At 32.4% G+C, this 20,524-nt stretch overlaps 2 protein-coding genes and 1 pseudogene across 2 annotated transcripts; 1 reads left to right on the top strand and 2 right to left on the bottom strand.

The window, feature by feature from the left end:
* Nucleotides 1-1,739: 1,739 nt before the first annotated feature.
* On the bottom strand, nucleotides 1,740-2,630 carry LOC146920981 (protein HEAT-STRESS-ASSOCIATED 32 pseudogene; annotated as a pseudogene).
* A 420-nt stretch (nucleotides 2,631-3,050) lies between these two features.
* LOC146920980 (uncharacterized) lies at nucleotides 3,051-5,400 on the bottom strand. The gene is made up of 8 exons (XM_085714389.1): nucleotides 5,148-5,400; nucleotides 4,716-4,784; nucleotides 4,373-4,474; nucleotides 3,986-4,063; nucleotides 3,825-3,897; nucleotides 3,626-3,746; nucleotides 3,314-3,503; nucleotides 3,051-3,218 (listed from the first exon to the last, which is right to left on the bottom strand). Exons 1-8 carry the CDS (start codon nucleotides 5,334-5,336, stop codon nucleotides 3,120-3,122), a joined length of 921 nt encoding a protein of 306 aa, XP_085570515.1. The 5' UTR covers nucleotides 5,337-5,400; the 3' UTR covers nucleotides 3,051-3,119.
* Nucleotides 5,401-6,788: 1,388 nt separating this feature from the next.
* On the top strand, nucleotides 6,789-17,405 carry LOC146920979 (protein DETOXIFICATION 29-like). Its single transcript, XM_085714385.1, has 8 exons — nucleotides 6,789-7,194; nucleotides 7,718-8,259; nucleotides 15,632-15,718; nucleotides 15,833-15,889; nucleotides 15,982-16,220; nucleotides 16,355-16,473; nucleotides 16,848-16,934; nucleotides 17,057-17,405. Exons 1-8 carry the CDS (start codon nucleotides 6,850-6,852, stop codon nucleotides 17,141-17,143), a joined length of 1,563 nt encoding a protein of 520 aa, XP_085570511.1. The 5' UTR covers nucleotides 6,789-6,849; the 3' UTR covers nucleotides 17,144-17,405.
* Nucleotides 17,406-20,524: the final 3,119 nt, after the last annotated feature.

Genomic DNA, 20,524 nt, shown 5'->3' with positions numbered 1-20,524 from the left:
TTATGTCAATGTCGTATGCGGTGTGTCAGTGTTTGTGCTTCATAGCTATGAAATAACAACTAAATGGGGTGGACCGACCCATCCATAAGCAAGCAATTTGTTTTATGAGCGACAACGTGATGTCGAGAAGATTGTAATCTGTTATGTTCCACTGCTAGGATCAAAACAAAGATAATAATAAAAAAACATCGTTAATCGAAGTTATGAGTAGAAAATTGAGAGGCAAAGGAATTAGAAAGAATATCGTGAAACCCTAATACGTAGAAAAGTTGAAAGAAGTCGCGTACATTGTGTAAGAGTACGTACCAAAAACAAACTAAGAAAAGAAAAAAGAAAAAGAAAGATATGAGTAATTAACATAAAATAAATGAAGAAAGAAAGAGTGAGGGAGTCACAATGAGATACATTTGGTAAGCTTTTTGAAGAAAGGAAGAAATTGCTGTAGGAAAATATTATTGAAAAGTTCAATTATGGCAGCATCACGGAGGCAGTTAATTTCGGGTTCAAGGAGGCAATTTATTCGGGCGGTGGATAGGCGGGCTATCTCGACTTCGGTGAGGGTAATGATTTTGGAAGCGATGTGGTTGGCTAGGAAGCAATAGAGAGGCTGAGAAATGTTGTTGGTGTCAGCAAGAGATTCGGTGAAAGGTCAAGAGAGTTGCATGTTGGACCGGTCTGAGTCAGAGTCGGAGGAGCTACACATCTTGGGTGAGAAATTTGTTTAATTTTTTTAGTAATTTTTCTGAATAGGAATAAATAGGCAAACACCTCCGAAATTTTAACGACAGTAAAAAGTTAGGAGTAATTAGGCAAACACCTATGAAATTGAAAAATCTTGCAACTACCCCCCGAAATTTGAGAAAGGCAAATACCCCTCAAATTGTAAATTGTCAAGCAAGTTAGTCCCTCCGTCCATTACCTCTGTTAAAGTTGATGACATGTCCGTTAAATGACCAAGTTGCACTGACACATGTCAGATGGATAGTGACCAGGGGTATTTGCCCATAATTTCTAGGGGTATTTCCCCATTTTTTGAAAATCCAAGGGGTATTTGCCAATTTTTTTAAATTCTAAGGGGCATTTGCCCATTTTTTGAATTCATCAATTTTTTTATGAAATTAGATTTTACAACTGATACTTTTTTCCCACCATATAACCTCACTTCATATAAATGAGTATGTATGCATTTTCGGTATAAAATGATTATGTATGCTTATTATTTGGAGTATATACAAGATTGTTGTGTATTTTCTTTCTTTTGAACCACTAGTGCAGAAAACACTTTTTAAATCAGGTGAATATGACTTTTTAAATCGGGTGAACATCCGATTTATAGGTGGCCGATTTAAAAAGTGTATTTGATTTTAAGTCAGCCCCCTTTACCCGATTTAAAATCGTTTAATTTAAATCGGTTGAAGCCATCTAAAATCTTTTAATTTAAATCGGTTGAACCCATTTAAAAAAGGCTAACAAGAGTCAAAAATCTTTGAATTTAAATCGGTTCACCCCATTTAAATTCTCTCTATATTTTAATTTTTTTTTGATACACGATTATGGTACTGAATATAATATGAAATATCATATGATCAATGAAGGTATAAAACAATAATATTAATTTACTAAAACTTAATGTGTGCTTACTAGTACATGTCAAATTACAAAATAATTTTGGACCACAATGTCTCGTCATGTAAACATAAAAAATAAGAGAAATATTGTTCATCTAACAAAATAAGCTATTAACATGACATGGACAAGCTTACCAGAAGAGTATTTACATTTGGACCATATTGTTTAATAAACCATTCGGATGCGCTCTGATTTGATGCTTCAAACATAGTCTTCTCAATACCAAGGCGTCCTATGATCTTCGCAATAACATCCGCGCGCATATTTTCAGCATGCTTGGAGACATCATCAGCATCAATCATTATCATGTCTGCACCTGCTTCTAAACACCTCTCAGCTCTCCTAATCAAGAGATCCACATCTTCTACTAACTCTGTCAATACAAGGAAAATCTTCAGTACATTGATATCTTATGTAGCAGCCAGTAACCAGTACCTTCAGGGTGTCTTAAGCCCCGTTTGAAACAGAAAAAGAGGTTCAACAAAATACGTCAATCTCTTAATAAATACATACCTCATAGATGCATCTTCCCCCTATCTTAATAAACAGTACCATATAATCAAAATTGATATATAACAGGTTCTTCATAGATGATTATAACAGACATTAGCCATATTTCACATATTAGTGAATCCTCTACAACATTACATCACTATATTAATGTTTGAAACAATGAACATATTAAGATATGCCTGTACCAAGGACCTGACTAGATCCACATATATGCCTATTCTTCAACCACATTGCATCACTTGTTTAATGTTTTATTAGTCCAATTCAGAAGATAGCATTTATCAGAATGCCTAAATATGTTCAAATCCACCTCAAACAGAGACAGGAAAATGCATGCACAAACAATGAAGAACAAGAGAAAGAGAGAGTGAAATATCTTTACCATATGATCTATGTGCTGGAGGAATAAAAGCCCCATAAGCTCTATCACCACCTCTAGGAATATCAGACTCATTGAACTTAACTTCAAAATGAGGCTTAGCTTTCATACCGCCAGTTTTAACCAAGCGAACAAATCTCAAAAGGGTTTCTTCAGGAACTCAAAGGGAGCCCACATTCAGCTCAATTGTGTCAAACCCCAACTGCTTACATTCCTGTAACAAAATGTCATACATTAATCATGTCACACTAACTAAGCCACTCTTTCAGCAATAGTAGATCTTGATGGCGTCAACATAGTTGAAATGTCATCAAGCCATAATAATGTCCTTGCCATTTTAATTTTTCTTAATAAAAAGATTAAAAAATAAAATTTAAATAAAATATATTAGGTCCCAATATGTATATTGGACCGGCCCTTGTGACATACTATAAGATGGTGACGAACTTACTAAATGAGTTGATGATGTTATTGTTTTGTCACAAGTTGATGTTGTTTCTTCTTCAAAACTTATGTCATTACCCTGCTAAATATTAAAAGGATGTTTAACATTGTAGTATAATTCAATTACTGCATTGAAAATGTGTCAAACAGAATACTAGGAAAATAAGGGATATGCCTTTTGTTTAGGAGCAACTAATTGTATAGGTGGCTCATCGATTTTTTCTATGTTTGTTGGTAATGTTGCTACTGATTTCTACCTCAGGTGTTTGTTTCATTTTTATGTGCACAGAAAACAATGTGTTTGATTCGAAGACATTTTCATGGTAATTTTATTCAGGTGTGGTTAGCTTGGATAATTAAAATAGTATGGACCAGTGAAGAAGTCAACTTGTGCCTTGATGCTGATTCCGCTTCAATCCAGGCTGCAAATTCTTTAGTGATTTGTGCACTTTGATTTTCATTACCATTACTGTGACCCTTAGAAACTTCTTGAAATTGTCGATATAAACTCTCCATATGCAGATAGAAATCAAAATCTATATATAGTAAAAAAATTATATAGATTAGCACCATTCTATGTAAATGTTGAAATTGGGTTCTTATTGAATTAGTTAATAAAAACAATGTTCATTGAAAATAAATTGAAGCTATAAAATAACTTTCGAAGGAATTAAAGGAAACTGAGATGCAATAGGAGATATGATGCTGGGAGAGGGTTTTGATTTGGAAATTATTTCATCATCCATAGGAAACTGCTCCTTAATATTAGGGCTTAGAGAAACTGAACATGTGTAAAATCATAATATCAAAAGGATGATGAGGTAACATAAGAAAATAAAATGATCCAAAAAGTCTTCACCTTGATTGTTATTAGTCTGAGTTGTTTCCTGAGAGGCTTCATTATCAATATTTTCAAAATTTAGCCTGACAGTCTGCACAAAATGAAAAAGATATTTAAGTGGGTAGCATAATTCAATTCCTATGTTGAAAAAGATACAAAAGAATAAAAAGGGAAAATACCTTTTGTTGAGGGGGAAAAAATTGACTATCTTGGTCATTCTTTGTTCCTGACGTAGAACCCTCTTGAAAGCTTAGATCCTGAAAATGTAAATAAGTTGCAGCATATACCTAAAATGATTATCCATTTATGCAAAGCAATAAAGCTGTAATAGAAGCAAGGCAAGGGAAGTGAAGGTACTGTGAATAATATTCAGAGGAAGAGGTAGAAGAATCCAGAGAAGGAAGAGCTACAATTTATTCATCATAATTTTCGTATTTCTAACTTAATTGATCTTTTCACTTTATAACAGTCACTTACGTATTTTCTGATTTACATTCTACATTTTCTTTCCTTATTTATGAGTTTTATCTAGAATTGTAATAATATGAATAGTTAGGTAATATTACATTGTTTACCAGAAAAGGTTTGACGATAGTATCAATTTCTCCAGGTAGATGTCGTTCATCCATCAAACATTGTTGACTCTTTGATTGTTCATTCAACAACTCCTGTAATAAGAACAGATGAATTAGGGATACAAAACTATTAATTATATCCATTATTAACTAAGGGACTAATGAACAAGTTTCATATATAAGAAGAATATCTAAGCAAGGGACATGGCTTGAAAATTACTTCTGAATTTGTTGGTTAATATGCTACTGAAGGTTTATCTAAACCAGGAATGTTTACAACAATTTCTGACCGACTCAATGCTATGGTAATTTCAAGTACATAAAATAAACTCGCCTGTGAAGATGAACTGAGTAATTTTGAATGAGTTAATGCAGTTACTTCTTCAACAGTTATCTCGACACCCTGCTTAAAATTAAAGGATGTTTCAGTTTGTAGTATATATAATTCAATTTCTGCATTGGAAAAGTGTCAGAATGAATACGAGCAAAATAGAGGAAATCAAATTAACCATTTCACAATCTGAAATATGCAGGGAAAAACAAATTAAAAAAAACATTTCACAATCTGAAAAACAAAATCACCAGATTTCACATCCAAATCACAGATCCACAACACATAAGTAATAAGATCTAACAGCAAAATTCAAATCCATAACCTAAAATTACTGAAAAAAAATTAACAAAAAAATAGTACTAGGGTTAGTTAGATCTACGAATCGGAGATGAGAGAGAGAGAGAGAGAGAGAGAGAGAGATGGAGATTATACCTTCGGAAATAGCGTTTTGGATTTCAGCACATTTGAGAACAACGTTATGGTCGTTGATACCTTCTTCTTCTTCGATGCGAGAATCGTTGTAACCATTTTTCCCAGGAGCTTCAGCAGAAGAGTCTCTTCCAGCAGTGAGCTTGACTTTGGAAACGAGAAGCCATTGGAAAAGAGCAAAAGCGATTCCATGGAAAAGAGCAAAAAACGAGAAGATGGGTGTCAGCGAGGAGGAGAGGATGAGAAATTTGGGTTTGTTTTGAGTTTGAGAAATTTGGGTTTCTTTTATTTTTATTTTTATTTTAATATAAAATAGTTTATAAATGGGGTTAACCCATTTAATATGTATTGTAGTTAAAATCAATCTTCTGGTTGTAGTTTTTAAGTCAGGTGGATAGCATCACATTTAAAATCTCTGAGCTAATAAGTGTTTTTTGTACTAGTGAACAAATTATTTGGGTCACACTAAGTATGTATGCATTGTTGGTCTAAAATGATTGTGTATCATTGAATGGAAATAAATGTATGGGGTGATGATTGCAAGATTTTACAATTTTGAGGGTATTTGTCTATTTAGTCATAAAGTTAGTCAAAAACAATAAATGTATACTATTTTTTTTTTATTACAACAATTTTTTGACCAAAGTTAATGTTGTAATTTTTTAACTCTTTTTTTTTTTTTTACAAATCTTTTACCTATTACTCCATCCGTTTCAAGTTATATGACGTTTTTGGGGAAAAAAATTGTCTCAAATTATACGTCGCTTTACAATACCAATAAAGGATTAATGTTATTTTTTTCTATTATATCCTTACCTATAAAAAACTTATTTTAAAAATATAAACAATTACTTTTAATCAAGTAATTAATACACCACTTTTTAATAAAATTTTACTTATTTTAACTAGTTAACCAATGCCTTTATTCTCCATTACTTTATAATAATAATATCAATGGCAATGGTTTTGCTTTAGGAAATTGCAAAGGTAAAACATTTGCATATATGGATTAGGGAGAGGTAATAAATAAACATGGGGTCACAGTCCTCGTGAGCTTAACTCAATTAATATGAACAATGCATAATATATGCAAGGTCCGAGATTCAAACTCCGACCACCAAAAAAAAAAAAAATATGGGGTCGCAGTACCATGTGACCTTATTTTATACTTTAATGCTATTAACTTATAATGTCCCATGTGACCTTATTTTATATTGACTGCTAGTAACATCTACTGTATTAACAAAAGTCTTGCTTTTCTTACTAAGAATGTCCCACAGCATTAGATTTTAAAATTAAAAAAAAAACATTAATTTTTAATGTATTGAATATATTTTTTTTTATAAAACTAATTATTTAATGTCATTTTTCCGTTAACATTCATCAATTATAACATAGGGTCTTGCTAACGAATGCATTCAGAACACTCTTTTAAGCATTCCTAATCAAGAAGTTATTCTTTAAAAAAAAAAGTAAAGAATTTAATTTCTTTTTTTTTTCCGACAGAAAAAGAATTTAATTTCTAATACAATAAAGGCACAAACTTTTATAAAATTTTACCATTTTGAATGCTTAAAGATAACCTCGAAAACACGGGTTAACATTCCAATAATATATATGCACATCAATCTGTTCTATATCTCTACTGATTTTTTACGAATCTTTCCCACTTGCACCAAACTATCTTCCTTCTTGTGCAACATTCATGGATGACTCAACACAGCCACTTCTCACACCCAAATCAAAAGAACAACGCCATGAAATCAACACAAACTTTCCCTTACCCAACTCACCACCTTCTAACACCGCAATATTCACCGCCGCAGCCCCCGACATGGACCTGATCACAAGCCCCAAAGACTTCTTCAAACAATTCATCGTTGAGTCGAAGATGCTGTGGTACCTTGCCGGGCCTGCTATCTTCTCCTTCGTCTCCAAATATTCCCTTGGAGCCGTTACTCAAATCTTCGCCGGTCATGTTAGTACCATCGATCTCGCTGCTGTCTCCGTCGAAAACTCCCTCATCGCTGGTTTCTCCTTTGGCTTGATGGTATAATAGTCACTCGATGGATAATAGTTTTTTTTACATGGAGTATATATATTCTCTTCTTCATCATTTGAGTTTTTAAGAAAAAAATGTTTATTGCGAGAAAACATCAATATATGATTGTTTCTAGCATATGTATTATCATTAGAAGAAAAAATAGGAAAAGATTAGAAGAAAAAAAATTAGCAAAGAAAATTTGAAGAAAAAAGTTCCTCTATTAATTTTTTCATCTCTAATTTGGAAAAGTATTTCATAGTTTTTCTCTCAATTATTCCCATGCTTTTTAACTTTTTTATCGTAGTGTTTTGTAGCCAATCTAGTAAAAATAAAGTTGTTTGATTTCGGTCAAAGATAGCATTCAATGATGATTTTCTCTCAAAAAAATTTGTACTTTGTGATTAAATTTCTTTGTATCAAATAACATAACTTTTTTTAATCGCAAATGTTAGTAATTAATTATGGTGATTAGTAATAATAATGTAAAATTCGAGCTCACTTCATCTTCCTTGATTTGAATTTCGAACAGCTTGGGATGGGAAGTGCGCTCGAAACACTATGTGGACAAGCAGTAGGAGCAGGGAAACTTGACATGTTAGGAATATACATGCAAAGATCATGGGTGATACTATTTTCCATGGCATTTCCGCTATGCCTTTTATACATCTTCGCCGGATCCATTCTAAAATTCATAGGACAAACAACTGAAATATCCGAGGCTGCAGGAACATTTGCTTTATACATGATTCCACAATTATTCGCTTACGCGCTGAATTTTCCTGTCGCGAAATTTCTACAAGCGCAAAGTATGGTGATTGTCATCGCGGTTATATCGGGGGTAGCTATGGTGTTGCATCCGATTTTTAGTTGGTTGTTAATGGTGAGATTTGGGTGGGGATTGGTGGGTGCTGCGGTGGTTCTTAATGGATCGTGGTGGTTTATTGTGGTGGCTCAATTAGGGTATGTGTTTAGTGGGAAATGTGGTATAGCTTGGAATGGATTTTCTTTTGAAGCATTTAGGAATCTTTGGGGATTCTTTCGTCTTTCTTTGGCTTCTGCTGTGATGTTATGGTTAGTTAACTCCTAAACTTGAAACTCCTTTTTTGATTTTGAATTTTTTATAATTTTCATGAGTTTAATATGTCGGTAAGTTTTATTTGCATCTAAAAAAAATTGTTATGACATTTAATATGATGGAGATTGGAGGCATGGAGATTTGAGACAACTTTTGATGACAACTTTTTTTTTTCTCTCTTTTCATTGGTTAAAAACAATGGAGAAAGAAAAAGGAAGAGAGAAAATAAGAAGATAATGTAAGTATGAGAGATAAAGTTGTCAAAAAGTTGTCACAAAATGGTTGTACAAATATCATTTCTCAAAAATATAATATCTAACCAGAGACCAATCATTTACTTTATTGAATGGGTTGGTGGGAGAGAAAAAACAATTACTACCTCCGTCTCGGTTTAATTGACCTACTTTGGTTTTTCACACAGATTAAGAAAAGTGTATAAATAAATGGGAAAGTGGAATATATTGTATTGGGAATGATAAAAGTAGTATTATTTAGTGTTATATTGTATTGGGAATGATGAAAGTTGTATTGAAAATTGAAATGAGTCAGTTATTTTGGGACACTTTTTTTTAGAAAATGGGTCAGTTATTCTGGGACGGTGGGAGTATAAATTTTCACCTAATCCTATAGATAGATGTTCGTGCAAGTTGCAACTTCTTTTGCTTGAATATATAATGGAGTAGTATTATGGTTTTTATCTTGTTTGTATAGTTTAGAGATACAGTTGTTTTTGATGTGGTATTTGTAATTGTTATCTTTGTAATTTTACGATCCTAATGCTCCTTACTCTGAAGCCCGGATACAAGATACGATACGGATACGATACTGCACCGATACGCCGATACGGAAAAATTTCAAAAATCAAGATACGATACGGCTGGGATACGTTAATAAAAAAAATTATATAATTAAATGTACAATATAATTATAACCATTTTTTTAATATGCAAATATATTAACAAACACAAGAAACCAGACTCGTAACACATTAACATAAATATAAATAATATTGACGATTAAGAGAGTGGTCATTAGTCAATTACATATGCAATATATACCAAAGTCGTCCGATACCAAGACTTCGACGGTGGCCAAAGTGGACGGCGACCACTTTGAAAGAAAAAGTTGAAACCCTAATTTCTTAGAAAGGGAAAGATGCAATTGTTTGTGTGGTGTGGTGTGGGTCGTACTGGCACCAAAGAAAGATAAAGGAAATGTATATATATTATAGTAATATAATGTTTTTATTCTTATTTTTAAAAAAAAAACAGAAATCAAAATAATATAAAAAAACACAAGTATCCGTGTGTATCGGGACGTATCGGAAAGTATCGGATAATTAATTTTTAAAAAAATAAAATTTAATATTTGGATACTCTCCGGATACGTATCGGGAAGTATCGGGCAGGTATCGGTGCAGGATACACAGGGGATACGGTACGTCATCCATTTTGAAGTATCGGGGCTTCACAGGCTCCTTATGATATGATTGTGTTTTTTAATTTATTATCTTTTTGGTCTTTCAAAACAAAAACAAAAATAGTATTTTCCTTTGTAATTTCCGTACCAGCAGATTTTTGTTTTGATTCGACTCTTCCCATTTAAGATTCTTTCACTTTTTTTTTTTGAAGGAAGATTCTTTCACTTTTAATTCTTAGATGAAATTCGATACTTTTTTTTTTAGATTTGTAGTTAACAAACATGTTTTATGTTCATCATTTTCGCTTTCATTCTGAAGATCCGTAGTGTTGTTGTAAACTATTCAATTCAAGTTTTTAGATTTGGCTAATTTTTTGTAGAAAAATCAATTTTTTTAGATAGAAAAAAATGAGAACGATCATTAAAAACTCACGCACAAGTAGAAGATTTGTGGTTTGAACTGTTGCTTACTGTATACGGTCTAGTAGTTTTGGCAATGTTTACTAGTTTTATGTGTTTTGGTTCCACCATATATATATATATATATATATATATATATATATATATATATATATATATATATATATATATATATATATATATTCCATGCAACTTGGAGGACATAAAGCTAATAAAATAGATTGAATATCTTGAACTAATTAGCCATGGCTTATTAATTTTGGAGTCTCGAATTTGTGGGTTGGATAGAGAAACACTTTGGAGTTGGATCGGTTGGATTGATTTGAATGTTTTAGGTTTATGTGAAGATAATGATGTTAGAGTTGATGAATGAAAGGGAAGGGGGAAGGGGGAAGGAAATGATTTTTTTTTTTATTGTACATGAAATGAATCATTTTATTTAATTAATGAGGACATTATTTAAAAACATCATATAATTGAAAAAATTAATCTTGCCAATTATTTGGTTGGACACATCAACATGTCGCATCATTTGGTTTTTGGTTCTTAAATTAAAAGTGGAAGAACTTCATTCAAAATAAAAATAAAAATGGAAGAACCTTAAATTTGAGAACCTCATTCAAACAAGTGGAAGAATCTATTTAAAGAAAACAGTGGGGGAACCATAAATGATAGGGTTGATTCCTAAAAAAAAAATAAGGATTATAATCATATTGTTTCAATATTAGAGAGAGAAAAAACACTAACATAAAGAAAAAAAATTAGCAAACTTGCTCAAAAAACTAAATTAGCAAACAATTTTTTATGGAGACAAATTTCTAGGATTATTAGAAAACTTAACACAATTTTTTATAATATTAATAAGTAATATATTTTCATTCAAAAAAAATAAGTAAGATATTTATAATAATAATTTTTTTCATATCTAAAAATTTGTCAAAAAATTTTTTGCAAAGAAATTTACATTTAGAGACAAACAAATGTTTCAAATGGATCTTATGATTAACAGTAGATGGAGTATATTATTTATTATTTATGGTTTAATTGAATTCAAATGTTCAATAAAGCATTCTTAATTATTTTTAATCAAATAACCGTTGATTTTGCAAGTTGTAGATGTCTAAAACGGATAGCATTTGGGTGACATAGAGTTGGGTGACATTGTGACATTGGCCAATCACAATGTCACAATGCTTGTGAAAGAGAGAGAAACACAAGCATTGTGACATTGTGATTGGTCAATATCACCAATATCACCCAACTCTATGTCACCCAAGTGCTACCCGTCTAAAACAAAGTATCAAAAGTTATCCTTTTCTTGACATTTCTTGCATTATATTATAAATATTATTCTGACAGAACTTTAAGGGGAATTAGTCACTTTAGTCCCTAAATCGGAAGGGATTCGTCACTTTAGTCCCTGAATGCAGATAAATTGAAAAATAGTCCCCGAATGTAGACTTTGTTAGTCAATTTAGTCCCTGAATGCAAACTTCGTTAGTCAATTTAGTCCCTGAATGTAGAATCCGTTAGTCACTTTAGTCCCTGAAATTGACCATGCAGGGACTGTTTTGCAATTTCTCTTCGTTCAGGGACTAAAGTGACGAATCCTCTCCCATTCAGGGACTAAAGTGACTAATTCCCCGAACTTTAATTATCCTTTAAAATAAGAAGTCATTTTTTTTAAAGAAAATAAGAAGTCATTTGAAAAGAGCAAAATATGTAAACAGCATGTGGTGGGATTAGAAGTTGAATAGTTCACTACCAAAAGACAAGAAGTGAACCAACCGATCTACTGTAGTATGTTAGATCTAACTTAGACCAGATTATTATTATTTTTAAATTGAGAAGGTTGAAACTTTGTTTGAGGTCTATTTAATTAAAAGGGTCAGACAATATGTCTTTAAAATATTTCTTTTAGACTTATTAATCCAGTCTACTAAAGTAAATATGCATATAATCTTTTATTATTATTATTATTATTATTATTATTATTATTATTATTATTATTATTTATTTATTTATTTATTTATTTTTTGACAAAAGTAAACGATATTCATTCATTTAAATTGATAGAGTACATCGATACAATACAAATCCAAATTCGCTAAAAACAAAAAGGATGAATCTGTGAACAAACTCACAACATCCATGTTAATAGCATAAAACGGCAAAGTATCTATGCCTACAAATATGACTAATATGACTATATTCAAGTCTCCGGAATACTCATGTCTCCGGATCTACAACGTTGACGACGCCAAAGTCATTGTCATTGATCGGATCTACTCTTGCTCAAAGCTAATCTTTCAACCTGAATCAAATAAACACCGCACTAAGACGGGAAATCAAAAACACACCGTACAAAGACGGAAAATCAAAACAGAGTCGTTCAAAGACGACGAAATCACAAAAACAAATGAAAGAAATCAGAAAATATGTGAAATCACTTATTTAATTAAGATAGAATGAAAAACAATTTGGAGGGGTGATTCTTGGGTCAAAATTGACCTTAAATCACCCCTCTAATAAGAAGAGGAAGAAGAAAAAAGGGGTGACGGCTAGGGTTTGAGAAGGAGAGAAGAGACAGGGGAAGAAAGGGTTGCACATGTTGTTGTTGTTGTTGTTATTATTATTATTATTATTATTATTATTATTATTATTATTATTATTATTATCTTAAACTTTGTAATTTGAATTAGAATATGTAAACAAAAATAAAAGAATTAGAATATGATATCATGTATGGTCCAATCCTATAAGACGTCTTGTTAGATATCAGTTGAATTTAGCTTATTGCTCTATTAGGGTGTAAGTATATTTATGTATAGACTACATCACTTATTAAAATATACTTATATGAAATACATTTTAAATAGGTTAACAAGTCATACGAAAAATATCATAATATGACCTAAAAACAATCGAATATATGATAAGTTACAAGTCAAACTTTAGTCTTAAAATGTTTATCAAACAAAGTTTAGGCTTTCTAAAGTCTTGAGATGCCCAATTTATTCTGACCACTAGTTGGGATAAGGTAACAACATCTAACTAATATAGTTTATTTCCCCTCATAAATTCTATTAACTTGTCACAATCCTAAAAAATAGATAAATTATAAAATTAACATGTCATAAATTAACTATATATTAAATTACTAGATTTGATTGCCAACTAATTTAATATATAACATCATCATATTGCACTGACAATTATGAAACACAAACATTATAATTAATATAGTGTGAAACTGAACTCGAAACTGAAAGGATTTTGTATTAATTTTGTGTATGTATGGATGCGTTTGATTTGTTAAACAGTAATTATTGGGCTAAACAATATAAGATATGATACAATATATAGAAGAAATGATATGATATGAAGCTGGATAGAGACAAAATATAATATTGAATATGATAAATATTAATCATATAATATGTTTGATGTGCACATGATATCATTTTAATTAAATGAAAAAATTACTCTCATAGTTAAATAAATATTGTAAAAATGGCATATAATAACAAATACATGATATCATTATTTTAAAAGTGACAACATTTTAATTTTAAAAATGACAGAATATCATGATAATAAAATAGGAATGATTCTCTAACCCAACATATATTCAGGTTAAAACTTACAAATGAAAGCCAAGATATGATAGAAAACTGATTTATTTTATCATATCTTTTTGGTGTATCAAACATAAAATTTAAGCAGGATATGGTTAATATATCATATTATGTCTCCCTATCTTGATCATCAAATATAAAAATGTTTACACTATCAACCAATAACAAATTATCATTTCTATGACTATTAAAATAGATATGATTACAACTGATTGATTGTGTAAGAAAACTTTAAATTGTCAATTATATCATAAGTATATTGCACATAATCTCCCTGTATGTAGAGAATTCATAACTCTTTTATTTATTTATTTTAAAGAAAAATGTATATTAAGCGAGTCACACTCTCCAGGGCCGTTCCTATGAAATAGGAGGCTCGGTTCTATTTTTAAAATAGGTCCCAGTAAAATCAAAACACAATTCTTTTTGTGTAGCTAAGCTTCATTAAAAAAATCAGAATCAGAAGAACTTTTAAACACGAAACAAAACAAAATAAAATTAAGTGAAAGAGATGTGAAATTTACCTAACGGTGTCGTTTGGAATGTCACTCTTACGTCGTAGGAAAGGGGAAAACGAATGGTTTATGCGAAAAAGAAATAATTGTTGTGATTCTTTCAATGGGGGTGAGCATTATAATTTTTTTTAGGCCCATAGTTTTTAGAGGCTCGGTTCGGTAGGGCTTCTTGCACCCCCAAGGTCCGGCCCTGACACTCTCATACAAGTAAGCATGACAAAATAATTTGTGTCCGCTCGAATCTAGTCGACTCCATCCTAACTTTGACATAGAAGTTCCTCTTTGATCGAGTGTTAGTGAGTTTTCTCTAGTATTCAAAGTCGGGGTTAGGACGGGGTTCAAATTTCAATCACTGATGGGTGGGGTTTTTCGTGAGGATCCAAAGGTGAGGGTAAGAGAGGAAAAACTTGTCTTCACACGGTTGCCATACTTACATACATCCAGGATCATAGAGAGTCATCCACCTCATTTTGAGTTTATAATATAGTTTATGTATAACTTATTACATTGAAAAGTTGTGATGCCTTTCAATCTTTTTTTTTTCACATGTGTAATAATATATTCTTAACATTTACGATGAGATATTTTACTAATAAATATTAGTTGTTAGTTTGTTAGTGATGAGAGTTAAATTCACAACCTCTTTTACCACTTCAATCCTTAATATATCCCTCTCCCAAAGCACCAATTCACCACCTAAGTCCATATTCAGGCCTAATAATTTTCAATAACAGATAAGGCCTAAAATAAGTTTTAGAATATAATGAATTTTTTGTCAGGATATATGGTCTTTTGTTCTTAAAATTTAATTAAAAACAATTTTTTAGGTAAGTCCAAAACAAGGATCTTAATATTTTTACCTTGATGTCAACCGTGTCCAATCTTACATGTGCATATAAATTAGGAAAAATACTTAGTTAGTCGTAACTATTTAGGCATTCTCTTTTTTTTGGTAGCTAGTGATTTAGGCATTCTCTTTTGACACACACGTATAATTGATAAAAAGTAGGGAAACAAATAATTAAATAATATGTTTTTTTCAAATAATTAATTGATATGTGTTTTTATGTTTATGTTTAAGTGATGTGCCCAAATGCTGGTGACAATGTAAGATTTTCTCTATAAAGTAGGGTAAAGAATAATGAGTGTTTAACACTAAAACATTCATCACTCTTAATTTTTTTTGGTTGATATCTTTCTTTATGATGCTATAGTCAAGTTTGAGTATTTGAGTCAAGAACTCCTGCACTTTATTTTAAAGGTTATAAAGTTAAACTCTTGCCACTAAAATTTCATGAACACATTCCCTTGTATTCGATGCTAAAACGAAGAAATATTTAACAATTGCATAATTATAAATATTTTATTTCATGCAGCTTAGAAACATGGTACTTTATGGCATTGATTCTGTTTGCTGGATATCTCAAGAATGCAGAAATCTCAGTAGACGCCTTCTCTATATGGTAAGGTACCTAAAGGTGTAAATAACAACATAGAAGAATTTGGATCCTCAACATTGAAAATTGAGAAAGAAAAAAACAAACACATATTCATAATTTTATCAATTTTCTTTGCAGCATGAATATATTGGGCTGGACCATCATGGTGTCATTTGGAATGAACGTCGCCGTAAGGTTTGCTTCTGCATTATATAAAACATTCATCTGGAAAAAATTATAAACCATGCTTATGTTAAATGTTAAATTCAATGGATTAAATGTTGCAGTGTGAGAGTCTCAAATGAACTAGGAGCAGTTCACCCAAGAACAGCAAGATTTTCATTGGTGGTAGCCGTGATTACATCGATTTTAATCGGAATATTATTGGCTCTTGTTTTGATTATTTCACGGGACAAGTACCCTGCCTATTTTACCAATGATAAAGAAGTGCAAGATTTAGTCAAGGATCTCACACCTTTGTTGGCATTATGTGTTGTCATTAATAATGTTCAACCTGTTCTTTCAGGTAACACAGTCTTGTGTTACCCTAATTAAAATATTCAATTTGATTAATCTAACTCATATTCACTAGGAAAATTTGAATTATTGACAAAAATATGAAACTGATTATAATTTCATGCTAATTTTAATTATATGCAGGGGTGGCCATTGGGGCAGGATGGCAAGCTGCTGTGGCCTATGTTAACATTGCATGCTACTACCTATTTGGAATTCCTGTGGGTCTTATATTGGGTTACAAGGTTGACTTGGGAGTCAAGGTAAGTCATTGTCCCCTTCGTTTACAATTTAAACTTTTGAATTTGATGTAGTGTAAGGAACAGTTTTTTTTGTTATTCAATGATTATTACAAAAGAATATATCATCATGCTAGAGGCTTTTTTTGGTTATTCAATGATTTAATTCAATATTTTGTTCATGAGTAAATTTTAATCAAGTTTTCAATAAAAATAGAAAGAGACCCTTGTAATCCTCATAACCATGAAACCCAACTAACTCAATGTCAAACATATGCCACATCTTTTAATTTTTTTTTTTTGAAGGGTCTTGTAATTTATAATATCTCTTGCTTCTTAGAAATTTACTACAATGATGACAATGATATTAAAAACAATTGTCATTGTTATATTTTCAGGGAATTTGGTGTGGAATGATGTCAGGGACTATATTGCAGACATGTGTTCTTTTGCTAATGGTTTACAAAACTAACTGGAACAAAGAGGTAAAAGATTATTTAGTAGTAGTATATTCATTCATTTTTATTCACAAAATTCAAGTCAATATATTTTTCAAACTGCATAAAATTCTATTAAGTGATGATATTGACATTTCACATAACTGCAGGCCTCCCTAGCTGAAGATAGAATAAGGAATTGGGGTGGACCCCGAAAAGTGACTGAAGCCAAAGAAGAAAACATACAAGAGACATGAAATTAAAGTAGAAGAAAATAGAGACATCTCTTGACAAAAAATTAAATAAAATAGTGATATTTGAATTGTGGAAAAGTATACTTTGTTCTTTTAAGAGACACTTTTGGAGAGCTATTTTTCAATCTACTTGTATGTTATTTTGTCCGTTGATAGCAAACCTTTTCGACAGAAATGGTTTAATGTTGTTTGATGTAGTTGTATGTTAAATTTTTTACTAATTTTAATGAAGTTAATGATACAAGTTACTACTATAAACATGAAACCGTGGATGTTGGAGTAATTGGTTTCAACAAGCGTGTATTTTCTTGGAACACTCACAAAAGAAGAGATCAAGCTAAACATTTGAATCATGCTTTTTACTTTTACAACAACAACAACGCCTTATCCCACTAAGTGGGGTCGGCTACATGGATCAAATGCCGCCATAATGTTCTATCAAAGACCATATTTGGATCCAACTCATTGACCTCTAAATCTTTTCTAATGGTTTCTCTAATAGTTTTCTTAGGTCTTCCTCTACCTCTTTTAACCTGACTCTCCTCCATTTGATCTACTCTTCTTACCACGGCGTCTACGGGTCTTCTCTCTACATGTCCAAACCATCTAAGCCTATTTTCTACCAACTTTTCTACTATAGGTGCTACCCATACTCTCTCTCTAATGATGTCATTCCTAATCCTATCATGGCTAGTCTTACCACTCATCCAACGCAACATCCTCATCTCCGCTACGCTTACTTTACTCTCGTGTTGGCTCTTAACCGCCCAACACTCCGTACCATACAACATTGCCGGTCTGACTGCTGTCCGATAGAACTTTCCTTTCAGCTTAAGTGGTACTTTCTTATCGCACAAAACACCTGAGGCTCTTCTCCATTTCAGCCACCCAGCTTGAATACGATGATGTACATCAGCTTCTATTTCTCCGTCATTTTGTACTATGGACCCAAGATATCTAAACCGTGTAACTTGGGGTATGATATGATCTCCAACTTTCACCTCTAAGGTAGACCCACTTCTCCTTTTACTGAAGTTACATTCCATATATTCCGTCTTGTTTCTACTCAGGCGGAAACCGTACGCTTCTAAGGCTTGCCTCCAAGTCTCTAGCCTCCCGTTTAACTCCTCCCTCGACTCACCAAGCAAGACTACATCATCTGCAAAAAGCATACATCTCGGTGCTAACTCTTGGATGTGTTCCGTCAGTACATCCAAAACTAAAGTAAAAAGATAAGGACTTAGGGTTGACCCTTGGTGCAGTCCTATTGTTATGGGAAAATCTCCGGTATCCCCATCCTGCGTCCTCACACTAGTCGAAGCCCCCTCATACATATCCTGGATAGCTCTAATATAGGCAATCCTCACCCCTTTCTTCTCCAGGGCTTTCCACAAAATCTCTCTAGGTACTCTATCATACGCCTTCTCCAAATCAATGAAAACTAAGTGCAAGTCTTTTTTATCCGTCCGATATCGCTCCATCACGCGTCGAAGTAAGTAGATCGCTTCCATAGTCGACCTCCCAGGCATAAAACCAAATTGGTTATCCGTAACGTGAGTCTCTTTTCTTAGTCTTCGCTCAATTACCCTTTCCCATAACTTCATGGTATGACTCATTAGCTTAATTCCCCTATAATTCGCGCAATCTTGTATATCCCCCTTGTTCTTATAGATTGGAATTAAGGTGCTTCTTCTCCACTCGTCCGGCATTTTCTTCGTCCTCATAATCTCGTTGAAAAGTTTTGTGAGCCACCCAATTTCTCTATCGCCAAGACTTTTCCACACTTCGATAGGTATGTTGTCCGGCCCAACTGACTTTTACTTTTAGCTCTAGGAATTAATTAGTACAAGAGTTATCAGTAGATTGTTCTGTAAGCAAATGAAGATACTAAGGAGTTTCTTATGGTAAGTGTATTGTCCTAAGAATACAGTAGGATCCATTGATTGTGTTGAGCACAGGTCAGCAAAGACACTTGGTAAATTTTGTTGAATATATGCTTTTGTGCACTGGATATTACCAGCGAACAACATAAATTGTCCAAGCTAACTCAGGACAGAAAAAAAAAATACCCTAAATATATGTTGCATTCGATCATGACTATCTTTTAGCACTTGTTTATTTTTGGAGTTCTCTGGACATCTCAGAAAGTTAATAGTCATGATCACAGAGAATTTGAGACAAGGGGCTGAAGTTATCTATGGCAACCATTAGCTCGTGACTGCTAAGCATGAGTTCCTAGCTTAGACTTCATGTTGCTCAATCCAAATTGGGGTGAAAGGTCAACTTGGAGCAATCGAAGTAAATGGAGTGCAACAATTACGTCAAGGTCATGAACATTCGTTTTTTATAATTGCATTGAACCTACTAACCTAAACACAAGCAACTTATCTCATCATTGAAGCCCTCAGGCAAAGGAGACAAATTGACTTAGCACTTTTTTGTTTATGCAGCTAACAACAATATCACAACACAGTTCACGGCTGGATGCACTTCTACTATTTGGTGCTCTAGAAAGTAAGCTTTGTGCAAACATGAGACACAAGAATGACCATCACACCCATTAACAAACATGAAATTGGCTACTCTGTCAGTGGTGAAATGCAACATGAAAAACACATGCACAAATCTAAAGGGAGGAGACCTCACTACTGTCGTATTCAAGGAGGCAAGTAAACTCAACCCCATAAGGGGTTCATACCTTCCACAAAACAACATTGACAATTGAATCACCTCAATTATAAATGAACTCTTTTAATAGGCAATATAAAAAATTATAAAATTGAAAATCATATCAGGTAACAACATTGGTAAAAACACCAGCATCAAGGACAAAACCACAATGTTATGTTCTAGTGGCACAAGTCTAAAAAATGTTCTTTATATTTTATTTGGACCATAAATGACAAGCCTCTTTTGCTGAAAAAAAGAAAAAGATAAAGAAATGGGGCAGATGTAAAGATTCTGAAGTGAGTTGAAGAGAACGATCAAGAAACATGAAAATGTTTATAACTCTAAGAATGAAATTTATGCAAGATATACTTTCTACAAATATTAACTTTCTTATAAATTCATAAAACAATAAAATTAATAGTTCATAACCTAAACTTCATTTTGCTCTATCCCAAAAAGGTTGTTGAATCTAAAAAAAAGGTAAGATTAAAGCATGTCAACAAGCAATTAGAGTGCCACACATGCTGAAAGACATGAACCAAGATGTTTTGTGATTGAATTGAACCTACCAACCTAGCCATGTGGGACCTATCTCATCATTGCAACACTCAAGCAAAGGAGACTTAGCACTTGTTTGTTTCGGCAGCAATTGCCGCACTTTAACCCATATAACCAAACATTGGTACGGAAAAGCATCACCCCATATAACCAAAC

This window comes from Medicago sativa, chromosome 5 (assembly GCF_051527215.1).
Source record: "Medicago sativa cultivar Bolivia chromosome 5, Bolivia_mono, whole genome shotgun sequence".
In the NCBI taxonomy this organism is placed as follows: Eukaryota; Viridiplantae; Streptophyta; class Magnoliopsida; order Fabales; family Fabaceae; genus Medicago; species Medicago sativa.
Note: the sequence above shows the minus strand (reverse complement) of the source record. Positions and strands in the feature narration are given on the sequence as shown.

Coding starts and splice junctions, on each gene's coding strand:
- LOC146920980 (XM_085714389.1), bottom strand. CDS start 5,336: ATGGAATCGCTTTTGCTCTTTTCCAATGGCTTCTCGTTTCCAAAGTCA. Junction 4,475..4,715: donor TACTCAGTTCATCTTCACAG/GCGAGTTTATTT, acceptor TTCTTATTACAG/GAGTTGTTGAATGAACAATC. Junction 3,898..3,985: donor TTTTTCCCCCTCAACAAAAG/GTATTTTCCCTT, acceptor CATTTTGTGCAG/ACTGTCAGGCTAAATTTTGA.
- LOC146920979 (XM_085714385.1), top strand. CDS start 6,850: ATGGATGACTCAACACAGCCACTTCTCACACCCAAATCAAAAGAACAA. Junction 16,474..16,847: donor AGGTTGACTTGGGAGTCAAG/GTAAGTCATTGT, acceptor TTATATTTTCAG/GGAATTTGGTGTGGAATGAT. Junction 16,935..17,056: donor AAACTAACTGGAACAAAGAG/GTAAAAGATTAT, acceptor ACATAACTGCAG/GCCTCCCTAGCTGAAGATAG.